Consider the following 13,152-nt stretch of genomic DNA (forward strand, 5'->3'; position numbering starts at 1 on the left):
TAGAACCCTGTCGAAATATTTGACATTTAATGAGACGATTTAATTTGTCAAAAAAGTATTATTATATATTATATTAGTGCTCGTGACCGCGACGTTCGCGCCCAACTGGGCACCATCAGTCCCTATTTGTCGGGCCAAGTAGTTAATGCCATCTGCGGCAAATCTACAATAAGTCACGTCAAAAACAGGGGTGAGAGCTCTAAGCGTTACTCATATGCCCAAATACTTAGTGAAAATTATCCGTTATCAAAAAACAAACGAAAGTCACACAATCAATGACAATCTTAAAAGTTGTACTGCTGGTGCTCAAGAAAGATTACAGTATGTATGTATACAGATGATGTATAGAGACGATTCAGATTCTGAGTTGATATCAAGCGGAATTTTCAGTCGCAAAAATGATGAAACTGAAGATAATTAAAAAAAAAATACTGAATATGAATGAATTTAGAAAACACTTATATGTACTTGTATGGCTACCTGTCACTATACGGTGTAAGTGACATCGTACTAAATACTAAGGGGATGATACAGCTCATAAGACTGAGTTAATATTAAGTATAATTTTTCATCGCAAAAGTGTAATTATATTTGAAAATAATTTAAAAAACTTGATATTAACGCAGATTCATGGTCTGAATCATCCCCAGTATTCGGTATGATATCACTAACACCCTGTACAACAATAATCCAGACAACTGTACTTCAATTTAAAAAGGAACACAACTATAAAGAACATTATCAATTATTATTATAGGTAGGATGCCACAGAAAGAATTATATTACAATAAAATAATTATATTGAAACAAGACAAAAAAAAACACAATGCAATAATGATAAAACCAAGAACAAAAGTAGAATAGAATAGACAAAAACATTACAAAAAAACTAAAACATCTACATTATGGTGATAAAAGAAATTACGTACCGAAATATTTAACGTACTTGCAAAATCTTATTTATTGTTAAGGTGGGTCCATATAGTTTTATTAAAAAATGAGTATTTATTGCACTGGTTTGATATGCGCGCACGTTTATATAAAGCTGTGTGTCCATTTGAGCGAAATCAGAGTAGGGATATTACGACGGACCGTGGTGTCCGATTCTCTTCTTAAGACTGAAGAGACATGCTGGTGTAGCATTCACCAAATTACTCTATTCGCATTAAATTCTTGGAATTCTTTATAAGACTTGACGTTCGCCTTCTCTTTCATGTGTTCCATGTTAGCAGCAAGCTCTTCTTGGATTTCCTCTCCTTCATTCTTATCTGTCCTTCTATGATGATTTTAACAAATTTTAATATATTTCATTTCAGTTTATTTGTTATTATTTTTTCACCAACACCATTACGAAGAGACCTTAGTAGAATGTCTACCCATATTTATAATTCTTATCTAATCTTATTTTTATTGTATTCTATATCTTATCAAATTTGTTCAAAATCTGTGGTCGTTATATAATAAGCAACTATATAAACAATGTCTAACACGTGTATGTGTCTCTTAACAGTTTGCATCTCATGAAGAGCATTTTGAATAAGCAACATTTGTACTTATTTTATTTACGGCTTTTGATGTTTCATTTCTACCAAAATCAATTTGATTTTGCAAAATTCGAATAAAAATGCATCATCTAAAGCGAGAAACCGAAGCTGGTCACTGGTATATCAACGAGTTGGGCGCGCGAGTGGTAGCGGAGTCAGGACGACCTGAAGACCGCTTCCATCTCGGCAAGCTGCTGCTGACGAGCCTCAGAGATGACCCAGACTTGATCTCACAGGTTCGCATTGATTTGTTTTGTAAATGTCATTCTCGTCATTGCTTTTCGACTGGCCATTACTATTAACCATTACTGCTAATGTTGAGCATCACTGTATTATGGACAGAGGTAACTGTAGCTGTTAACATTGATGGATAGCATCTAAATTTACGAACATCGCGTCGGTGAAGGCTCTGTATGACGCGTTGGTAAGGAGTCATCTCGAGTACAATGCCACGGTATGGGGGCCTCACGAACAAAAGTATAAAACAATGTTAGACCGCGTACAGAACAAATTTATGCTCCTCTTATATCTGAGGCTGTACGGGGTCTACCAGTTGATGTATCCTACACTATTCGTCCTGGGTATGGTAGGATACACCAAGCTGGAGACTCAGAGGGATGCAGCCCTGGCAGAATATATATTTAAGTTGTTACGAGGAAAGATGCACAATCCGGAGTTGTTGCGGCTGATAGGGTTAAACGTACCCGATCGGTACGTGTGGCGGCGGCGGCGGCCGTGCCTGTTGGCGGTGCCGCGCTCACGCACTAACCTGCTCGGGCAGGCGCCGTCCACACGAGCATTGCGCAATCTTAACACTGTAGCAGACACAATAGACTTATTCTGCTGCTCTCTGAGTGAATTCGCAAAAGCCATCATGTTTGTGATATGTTGTCAATGATATTATGTAATTCTGTTGTTGTAATAATGTTTAGTGTTTAAGATTGCTTCACTGTCGTATTGGATGCATATCTGTAATGATAGTTGTAAGATTGAATAAATAAATAAATAAAGCAAACGTTAACTTACTCGCCATCGCAGCTGATCAGCTGTCACCAATGTCGACAGCTATAGTGTCCTCTGTCCCCAGAAAAGTGATCTTTATTTATTATTATTTATTTATTTGTACACAATAAAACAGACTTAAGGAACATACAAAGAAAACAGATAGTACAGGTAAACTTATCTCGAAACAAAGAGATTTCTTCCAGCTAACCTACGTGACAAGAGAGACATTCAACCATGACATGTTTGTGTGAAAACCATGACATTAAAGACAATAATCATATCATCAAAGAATGTAGAAAAAATAATATAAAATGAAATGCAGACACTAATTCCTATTCTAAACAACATATTTTTATCTCAGCTCCCAAACATTCATTTTAATTTTAATGTTTTTCTATAACGTAAAAAACAAAATGTAATTTTTTGTACAAATCATTATCACATGTTAATCTCTGTGAATAATATTGTTTTTTCCACCATTTCATACTTTTATGGCCTAACAAGAGATAAAGGTCTTAGTCGCGACGGCGAAATGTCAATAAACAATAAAACTAAGTAGGTATTTACGGGCAGCGCCAATTTTGCTACGATAATACACTAATCTCTCCATAATATTCTTACATAATTAATTACACACTGAAGACAGCCATGGTGCACGTTTAAATGGCGATTATTTAATTTTTAGACTTCTGAAAAGCTTTTGATAAAGTTCACCACAAGGAAATTGGTTTCAACGGCATTTAAATAATGTATTGATGTAGTTTTCCTTCGTCGTTAATCAAATTATAAGTTGTGAATGTTGCTCATAATTCGAAAAAAAACTTCTTCACGATATTACTGTGGGCGTGCCTTAGGGTTGTATTCTTAGACCTAGACTTTTTATATGGCATAAATTACATTCGACCCTCTTTGTTAAAATTACGTATTAAGAATTCGATATTTAAATAAATAAATAAATGCCAATATTACTTACGCAGAGACATTAATATAGTAAAGTCAAAGATAGTTTTTGTATTTTCATTTCCAAAGATAGTACCTACTATCTCATAACTGTCGTCACCAATAAGTAACCTTATTGACCTTAAAGTCTCTGATCCGTATCTTTTACTACGAAACCATTTATTGTCATATTACAGATACTTTATTATATCTTAATCCTAAATACAATGTAATTCATGTCAAAATTTCAAAATAAATATCGACCTTTATTACAGATTGATGGAGGTACGGGCGAGTCCGAAACGTGCGGTTCAGTTCTGGAGCGTAGCGTGCGGTGCGCCAACGCATTTAGGAAGTTAGGCTTGGGATGCGGTGACGTCATTGTGCTAATGGCGCCCAACTACTTGGATATCGCTATCCCCTGCTATGCTGGTCTTTATACTGGCGTGGCTGCCGCTCCTATCGATAAATTTATGGAAATGAGTACGTATCTTAATAGGATGTGACATCTTTCGGGTACTTACTCAAAATGATTCATCCCAATTGAATATGCTAAACCATTGTGACGTTTGTCTTTATAATTCTCTGACTCAAATGAATTCATGTTGATTTCGTTTTTAGAGGACCTAAAACACATGTTGGATAAGGATAAGCCTAAAATTGTATTTTGTCAAAGCAAAAGAGCTAAAGATGTAAGAGAAGCTCTTGACAGCTGCAATTTAGCAAGCAGCATTGTTATTTTCGATGAGGATGGTGACAAAGTAAATAACACGATTTACTTTAAGGACTTTTTGACAAAATATAATGATGAAACAACTGTGGAAAATTTCAAGTAAGTTGACATAATTAATTGTTATGAAAATACATGAGTATTCTCTTATGACATCAGCTAACATTATAATTATAACATGCGATAACATAAACTCACTTATATTACCAATTGGGGTAGTCAAAAGTATATCCATCGCAGTTGAAGCGAATACCCATGAATCACCGAGCTTTCTGTTACGCCACCGTCACCACCTGTGTAGTGCCGTCTATAATGGACGAGCTAACTATGTTAATGAAAACTGCATTTAAGGTAAATTAATAACTTATTGGTGCAGGTAGTACCGGGTTTCGAGGTAGCGCTTCCTGTTTGAGAAGCAAGCCCGTGAGTCACATGACCACAGTGACTTTTTAATAATTATCTGTAATATTCCAGAGCAACAGATTTTAACCCTGAGGATGCAACAGCAGTTCTTATATCAACCAGCGGATCCACAGGTCTCCCTAAGCAGAATATAATAACACATAAGAACGTTGTTATTAGTGCGTCTTCGTGGTGGTAAGTTAATTTCTTTGGACATTATATTGAAGAGGCGAAAATTATTATCCTAAAGAAATCTGGTAATAGAAAAAAATAAACAATGAAAGTGTTAAGGTGTATGCCTAAAGGCAGATCACAGAGCAACTTTGCGTAATCTAACATCTGTACTATTTTCACTATGATATTTTTATCTGTGTCACAATATATGATTTATGATTCTGATATGATTATGATAAAATACAGAAAAACAGGACTGATTTTAAGTTTAAAATTGTGCGTTCTCAGAATCAAAAAAATGTTTTGAGATATCTAAATAACCAGGTTCTTGATTCAACAGGCCACTCGAAAACAAATTTCCCGCGCCGACCAGAATTCATCTAGTGGTGTCTCCTTTGCAATGGCTTACAGCAATGATACAGTGCCATCTCTCTGTCCTCTTCAAGTATACACGACTGCAGTCTTCTCACGATATGGACTACGCTCATGTTTGTCATCTTATAAATACTTACAGAGTACGTGTTTGGAATTCTTATTTCTATTATAAAGTTTATTATTTGTGTGTTTAAGTTTATAGAGTCGTGGTAGCCCAATTAGAACGCTTGTCTCTCACTTTGTGGTCGCAGTTTCGAATCCAGCACAAGCTTGGTACAATTATTCTTCATACTCCTGGGCAGGTTATAGTATACTTTTCATCACGCTACAATCAATAGGAGCAGAGTAGTGAAGGGAAATTTTGAGAAAACGGGAGAAGTTACTCCATTTTTTAAGCTTCGGTCGCGTGAGCAGCCTTAATGGTTAAAGTTACATAGAAATCATGTATGACGGAAATATCTAAATATATAAAAGGAGAAACTGACTGACTGAATGACTGACATATCAACGCACAGCCTACACGGCTAAACGTAGGCATTTGAAATTAGGAAGGGACGTAGCTTAGGTACCGTAGAGGTGCACTAAGAAAGGAATTCCCGAAATTCCCACGGGAACAGGAATTAGCGGGAAACCCCTTTTGTATAAAAATTCTAAACCGCTTAAGTTAGACGCTTGAAATTTATCATGCAGGTACCATAGTTAACTTAAAGCTTAGTTGCAACTGGATATTGCAAAATTGCCACGGGAACGGGAGTTAGCGGGAAAAAACATTTGTATGATAAAATCTAAACCGCGTAAGATAGATGTTTTCAATCTAGCATGCATGCTACGAATAAAAGCATGCATGCATACCTTAGTAAATATAAATTTTTGTTATGGCTGTATTTTGAAAAATGGGAATTGGCGGGTAAAAAGAATTGTATGAAGAAATCTAAACTGCATAAGTTAGATGCTTGAAATTTTACATGCATATATTATATTATATACCTTAGTGAATGCAAAGTTAAAAATTACCCTGGGAACGGGAAGCGAGTTAGAGGCTTGAAATTTATAGCTCGCGGTAGTGGCAACCAAGAAACGTTGTGGTCGCAGTTTCGAATCCAGCACAAGCCTAAACCAATTGTCAAATTTGTTTACGAATTCATGTTTGGATCATAAATGATTATCGCGTGCTCACCGGTGAAGGAAAACATCGTGAGGAAACTCACATTCCCGATAAATGCATTTTCTGAGGATGTGATCTACCTGTATTGGGTTGGATTTCCCTTCGCGGGTCGGAAGGTCAGACAGGCAGTAGCTTCTTTAAATCGGACCTGTCAAGTCTTTAAGTTAGGTAAGCGGACCCTGTAAAAAACGGGATAATGCTAGAGAGATGATAATTATTATAAAGTTTATTATACAGGTTAGGCACTGATATCCGATGTATTTTTTACGTATAACGCGATTTTTATATAAATTCTTTATTTGCAGCCAACTTCTACAATTAACAGTCCGGTATTTCTAGCCAATCTGCTAAGATATGGAGCCCAGAAATGTGATTTCACTAGTTTTCAAACAGTATACGTTGGAGGCAGTGCTGTGTCTCCTGACCTTATAGATGAATTTAAGGTTGGTACTTACCATACAAATACGCAATATTGCATTTGCGCAATGTCCAGAAATGTCAAATAGCAAAATTGCTTTTCTTGGATGGATTGCTTTGATGGGGCTTTTTAATCACTCAGTACTCATAAGTAATAATGATACAACCACTAACAGAAATGCATCAATGAAGGATGAATGAAGAAGACGGGGATATTGTTGTGCTGACCCAACTTAGAGCAGAAAAAAAGAAGGAAGCTAAAACTTAATTTATTTATACCTCATCAAATCATGGATAAAACATCGTTAGGGAACCCACGTGGTATTTTCGGAGGGATGGACTAACTGGTTTGTCCCTTAGGCTTGGAAGGTCAAACAGGCAGTCGCTTCTATGAAAAGCCGGACGTGTCAAATCTTCCTCGTGAAAACGGGATAGCGCATTAAGCACTATGCATAAACAATGTTAAATTGACCTTCAACAAATGATTCTGATTTCTGTTTTCTGTACCTGCAAATGTGTTATTACAGAGTCTGGCTCCAAAGGCGAACATATGGGACATATATGGTACAACCGAGATAAGCGGGCTGGGATTCGTCCCCAACGCGACCCCTCTCGCCAGAGGCCCTAATGCATGTCAAGGCAAGCAAGCTCGTCATCTGGAGTATAGGGTAAGAGACAAACTCAAATCAAATCAAATCAAATATATTTTATTGCACAGAACTAAATTTCAACAATCAGACATAACATTTGAATACAGTACAATTGGGGCGGCCTTTTTGCTATAGAGCAATTTCCTCCAGGCAAGTAGTGAACGCTAGCTAAGCGAATGTAACAATACGTAAGCTTAAGACCCAATGGGGTAATTAGAGGTACATTTATCGCAAGATGATCCAAGTACCCACATGTCACCGACCTTTCTTTTAGACCAACGTGATAGGTGGAAGCCGTATCATTGTCTGGTATTCTAATCTACAATAGGTATCTAAATTACGTCAAAAATCACTTAAAAACTAACAAAGGTGAGGTTGGTAATCCACCTCACAAGCCACACGATAAGAAGACTTAAAAACTAAACCTACTTTACTTAATGGCGTAGGTTAAAGTACATTTTTTGTTTGAACTTTTTCCACGTGAAGGCAAACCTTATATGGTAGCTACTAGATGCTTTAGAACAAATGATTTGAGAATTGAAATATTAAGTAAACTTGACGAATTGAAACTATAAAATGATCGAAGTGAAGTCAATGGCGAGAGTATTGTTTGTGTCGGCGTTTAAAAGAAGCGTATTCCATAAATATTTACTAAGAATGCATTTTATAGACATAGTAGTATAACTAAGATGGAGTCACGTATCTGTGTTCAAAGCGACCTATTTGACAGAATAAAAAAGGCTAGATCAAACTTTAAAAAATTACCAAAAGAGCGACTAATTTCACAGTCGTATCTTAAGACGAGATTAGAGACTTTGAACGAACTATGGAGCCAATTTACTTTAACACACACCCAACTTGTACAAGATTCGGATAAAGAGGAATTAAAGGCTTCTGAGTATATGACGTCTGATGCTTACCATCTGTAAGAAATATACACTACAAGTAAATTGCGGTTGTATTATTTTTGGGATCAGCTTGTTCATTGTATCAAGTATCTATTTAAAACACTGTCCACATTGTTTCAGTTAATAGACATAGACAATAACGAAGATATTGTAGAACCAAATGTGCGGGGAGAGTTGTTGTTGAAAGGACCAAGCGTATTCAAGGTAAGAAATATTTTGTTAATTAGCATTACATATATCTAATTCTGTCATTGGGAGCTAAACATAAAGGAGATTCTGGTTAAAAGGTGCAAATAATAAAAAGCACTTTGTTCACTTTGCTAAGGATAATTATTAAAAGCACACAAAAGTTGCTAACTTTGATCAAATGTTTCATTGAATATTTTTTTGTTTTTTAGGGATATTACAAGAACGAAGAAGAGACGAAACTAATGATGACAGAAGACGGCTGGTACAAGACTGGAGATATATTCTACAGAGATGAGCACTGGAACTTCTACTTCGTGGCGCGCATCAAATTTCTTCTGAAGTACAAGACATATCGAGTGAGTAATTACTTTTGAATTCCTATCCTCCTCACATCCTTCAACTGACTTAAGAAAACGGCCTCCGTGGACCAGTGATTGATTGTTGGGCTCACGATCCGGAGGTCCCGGGTTCGGATCACAGTGGGGACATATCACAAAAATCACTTTGTGATCCCTAGTTTGGTTAGGACATTACAGGCTGATCACCTGATTGTCCAAAAAGTAAGATGATCCGTGCTTCGGAAGGCACGGTAAGCCGTTGGTCCCGGTTACTACTTACTGATGTAAGTAAGTAGTCGTTACATGAGCCATGTCAGGGGCCTTTAGCGGCTCAATAGTAACCCTGACACCAGAAGAAGAAGACTGAAGAAAAGTCTGCGACCAGCACTGGGACGTCTATAAACATGCTGGTTATATTAGGAAAATGGTAGATCATCCTCAAAGTGGATCCGAAAACACGAGGCATACAAAGCAATATTGAAAGTAAGAGTGCAATGTCAAATAGAAATATTGCTTTTTGGATGAATTGCTTCGGTGTGCAGTATTGCCAATAACGTCCAATAGAGAACGTAGAAGAATAAAAGTCAAGGAAAGTGAGAGTGGTTCATGCCATTACATCGATATCAGTACAAAATTCAACTCAATCTGTCTTTGAATTTTGTCTGTGTCGAACATTATATTGTCAATTAAACTAGTTTCCAACTAATCAAATCAGCTTCATTTTTACTAAACGCCAAAACACGAAGCACATCGTGACGGCATAGAAAAATGTGATAAAATATCGAACTTAAATTATTGATATGCTATAATATTTATATTCATAACATAACATAAACTGCCTATATACGTCCCACTGCTGGGCACAGGCCTCCCCTTAATCAACCGGAGGGGGTATGGAGCATACGCCACTCCAATATTTATATTCATGATTCGTAAATGAGTTAAATAGAAAAAAGAAAATGTTTTAGATCTGTTTTTATTTAGTAAGTAATCAGAATTTCATAATTTATCTTGAACCTGGTGCACGACCCAATTAGGAATTTTTCATGATGTTAAGTACCTATCCGTTGTGTGAAGAAGGTCATGTATGTGAGAGCACTGAGATGACGACTGACAGAAATGAATGGAAGAAGAATACTAAACTTGTTGTGCCGACCACATAGAGTGGAGTGGGGTCAGGGCAGGAGGAGATTAATGATGTAAGTTATCCGTTGTAAGAGATCTCTCGTCGGATCCAACTCGGATGGGCAGCGTTCGGGAAGCTGCGGAATATCTTCTCGTCCAAAATACCTTAGTGTCGCAAGACGAAAGTTTTTGACCAGTGCGTGTTGCCAGTGATGACCTATGGCAGTGAGACGTGGCCGCTTACTATGGGTCTCGTGAGGAGGCTCGGTGTCGCTCAGCGGGCAATGGAGAGAGCTATGCTCGGTATTTCCCTGCTCGATCGAATCAGAAATGAGGAAGTCACCGACGTAGCTCGGAGAATTGCAAAGCTGAAGTGGCAGTGGGCAGGACACATAGCGAGGAGAACCGATGGCCGCTGGGCGGAAGGGTTCTGGAGTGGCGACCACGTGTCGGACGACGCTGAGTGGGGAGGCCGCTACAAGGTGGACCGACGATCTGGTGAAGGTCGCGGGAAGCCGCTGGATGCGGGCAGCGCAGGACCGATCGTCGTGGAGATCCTTGGGGGAGGCCTATGCCCAGCAGTGGGTGTCGTATGGCTGATGATGATAATGATGATCCGTTGTAAGATTTTGATTAATTTTTGGTTTTAGATGTCTCCTGTGGAGATTGAGAACGTCATAAACCAACACCCAGGAGTACAGTACGTGGTGGTGACTGGGATACCGGATACTTACTGCGGAGATCTTCTCGCCGCTTGCGTCGTTCGTCGCCCTGGATCTACTGTCACTGCGCAGGAAATCAAGGATCTTGTTATAAGTGAGTATTGTATTGCATAAATGAATATCGAGGAGCTCGGTGGCGCAGCGGTAAACGCGCTCGGTCTGCGATTGTTGAAGTTAAGCAACTTTCGCAAAGGCCGGTCATAAGATGGGTGACCACAAAAAAAGTTTTCATCTCGAGCTCCTCCGTGCTTCGGAAGGCACGTTAAACCGTTGGTCCTGGCTGCATTCGCAGTCGTTAATAACCATCAATCCACACTGGGCCCGCGTGATGTTTTAAAGCCCGATCTCCCTATCAGTCCATAGAGAAGGCCCGTGCCCCAGCAGTGGGGACGTTAATGGGCTGATGATGATGTATTGCATAAACAGTCTATAACAGTCTTATATGTCCTACTGATGGGCACAGGCCTCCCCCCAAGCAACCCGAGGAGGTACGGGAAATACTCTACCATGCTACTCCACTGCAGGTTGGCGGATGTGTTTTTTACGGGTAATACGGGACTAACGGGACTATTTACGGGACCAACAGCTTAACATGCTTTTCGAGGCATGAAAATAAGTTTTTTTTTTCGGACAATCAAGTGATTCAAGCCTGCAATGTCCTTACCAAGACTTAAAGATTTCAGAAAGTCATGACTTTTATTATATTCCGTCAGGCCAAATAGTAATTTGCATCTGCAGCATATCTACAAAGATTCTTCTTCTATCGTGTGGATTGTGAGGTGGATTATTAACCCCATCAACTCTGGTGTCAGGGTTACTATTGAGCCGCCATAGGCCCCTGACATGACTCATGTGACGACTACGTACTTACATCAGTAAGTAGTAATCGGGACCAACGGCTTAACGTGCCTTCCGAAGCACGGATCATCTTACTTTTTGGACAATCAGGCGATCAGCCTGTAATGTCCTAACCAAACTAGGGATCACAAAGTGATTTTTGTGATTTGTCCCCACCGGGATTCGAACCCGGGACCTCCGGATCGTGAGCACAACGCTCAACCACTGGACCACGGAGGTGATGCAACAATACGTATTATTCATTGTTGCGTTTTTTTCATGTTTCAGACAAACTACCAGACTCAAGGCAGCTGAGAGGAGGTGTCGTGTTTGTAGACAAAATGCCACTGACTGCCACCACCAAAGTTAATTTGATGAAAGTGAAGGAATTAGTCATCAATGCGGAACGAGAATAGAAAATTTATGCATTGCAATAATTAATAAAAACACTGTTGTTATCATATGTTTTTTTTTTTCTATACCGTAGGGCCTATTTACCATCATGATGTAGCCACTACGATGGCGCCACGTTTTGCTTTTTTTAATTGTTTTGTGAAAATTTAAAAAAATGTTATTGTCTTGTTTTTGTGTTCTTTTTTAATAAACAATTTATATTCTATTCTATTCGATTCTGAAAAAAAGAATAACGCTAGGGAGATGATGACTGCGCAGACTTATTAAAGAAATGCTCTAGTGTAGAACTCGAGGATGCCCGACCGGATAGTTACTGATGTCATAAAGGGATATAGCTAGTGACATCACAGAGGGCCATAACAAATGACGTCATAGAGAGCCATAACAAATGACGTCACAGAGAGCCATAACCAATGACGTCATAGAGTAATAACTAATGCCGACATAGCGAGCCATAACTAATGACGCCATGGAGAGCCATAACTAAAGGGCCACATCTAGTGACGTCACTGAGTTATTAACAGTAATACAAAATATAGAAGTCAATGAAGGGTTTCACTTCTTTTCCAGAGACAAATCCGATTTTGATGATTGTTTTTTGTAGGAATATTTTTCTACATTAAGTACTTAATATTAAAAACGTCCTCAGTAGGGCAAATAAATATTTCGATAATAAAATAACGAAAATGGATTTATGATATTTTTCTGGTTTTGTACTTACTGAGAACGCTTCCGATTAACATGCCTAAACAGTTACTGCGTCCGTCCGTGTGTCAGAGGGTCTTGTAGAAACAAAAGAAAACCCATCAAAATCTTGTCCTTGGCAAAAAACAGTAAACTAACTTGTTTTAATCTCTCTAATGATGGTAGTTAATAAAAAATGTCCATTAAAAAGTTACGAAAGCGAAAATAGTCAATAACCAGTTACGATACAGCGAAGCAAATTCCTATTTGGCAACCACTGAACACACACTGGCAACCACTGAACACTCACTGGCAACCACTGAACACACACCGGCAACTACTGAAAACACTGTACACATTGTTTCAGCTAATAGACATAGACAATAATGAAGATATTGTGAATCCAAATGTACGGGGAGAGTTGTTGATCCAAGCGTATTCAAGGTAAGAAATATTTTGTTAATTAGCATTGTTTTTTTTTATTTTTCGCCGAAGGGTAAGGCAAAGGGAACAATGCCCATACAGCCATGTCTT

At 38.3% G+C, this 13,152-nt stretch overlaps 2 protein-coding genes across 2 annotated transcripts in view; both read left to right on the forward strand.

Moving 5' to 3' along the window:
• Positions 1–13,152, forward strand: part of LOC126376229 (luciferin 4-monooxygenase-like) — a 72,176-nt gene that overhangs the window by 37,441 nt on the left and 21,583 nt on the right. The window lies entirely within an intron of this gene.
• LOC126376225 (luciferin 4-monooxygenase-like) lies at positions 1,494–11,983 on the forward strand. Its single transcript, XM_050023489.1, has 11 exons — positions 1,494–1,780; positions 3,764–3,971; positions 4,110–4,320; positions 4,693–4,815; positions 5,135–5,309; positions 6,640–6,777; positions 7,279–7,419; positions 8,430–8,513; positions 8,708–8,854; positions 10,612–10,777; positions 11,809–11,983. Exons 1-11 carry the CDS (start codon positions 1,625–1,627, stop codon positions 11,934–11,936), a joined length of 1,677 nt encoding a protein of 558 aa, XP_049879446.1. The 5' UTR covers positions 1,494–1,624; the 3' UTR covers positions 11,937–11,983.

Source organism: Pectinophora gossypiella, chromosome 20, assembly GCF_024362695.1.
Source record: "Pectinophora gossypiella chromosome 20, ilPecGoss1.1, whole genome shotgun sequence".
In the NCBI taxonomy this organism is placed as follows: Eukaryota; Metazoa; Arthropoda; class Insecta; order Lepidoptera; family Gelechiidae; genus Pectinophora; species Pectinophora gossypiella.

Coding starts and splice junctions, on each gene's coding strand:
- LOC126376225 (XM_050023489.1), top strand. CDS start 1,625: ATGCATCATCTAAAGCGAGAAACCGAAGCTGGTCACTGGTATATCAAC. Junction 1,781..3,763: donor ACCCAGACTTGATCTCACAG/GTTCGCATTGAT, acceptor CCTTTATTACAG/ATTGATGGAGGTACGGGCGA. Junction 7,420..8,429: donor CTCGTCATCTGGAGTATAGG/GTAAGAGACAAA, acceptor ACATTGTTTCAG/TTAATAGACATAGACAATAA.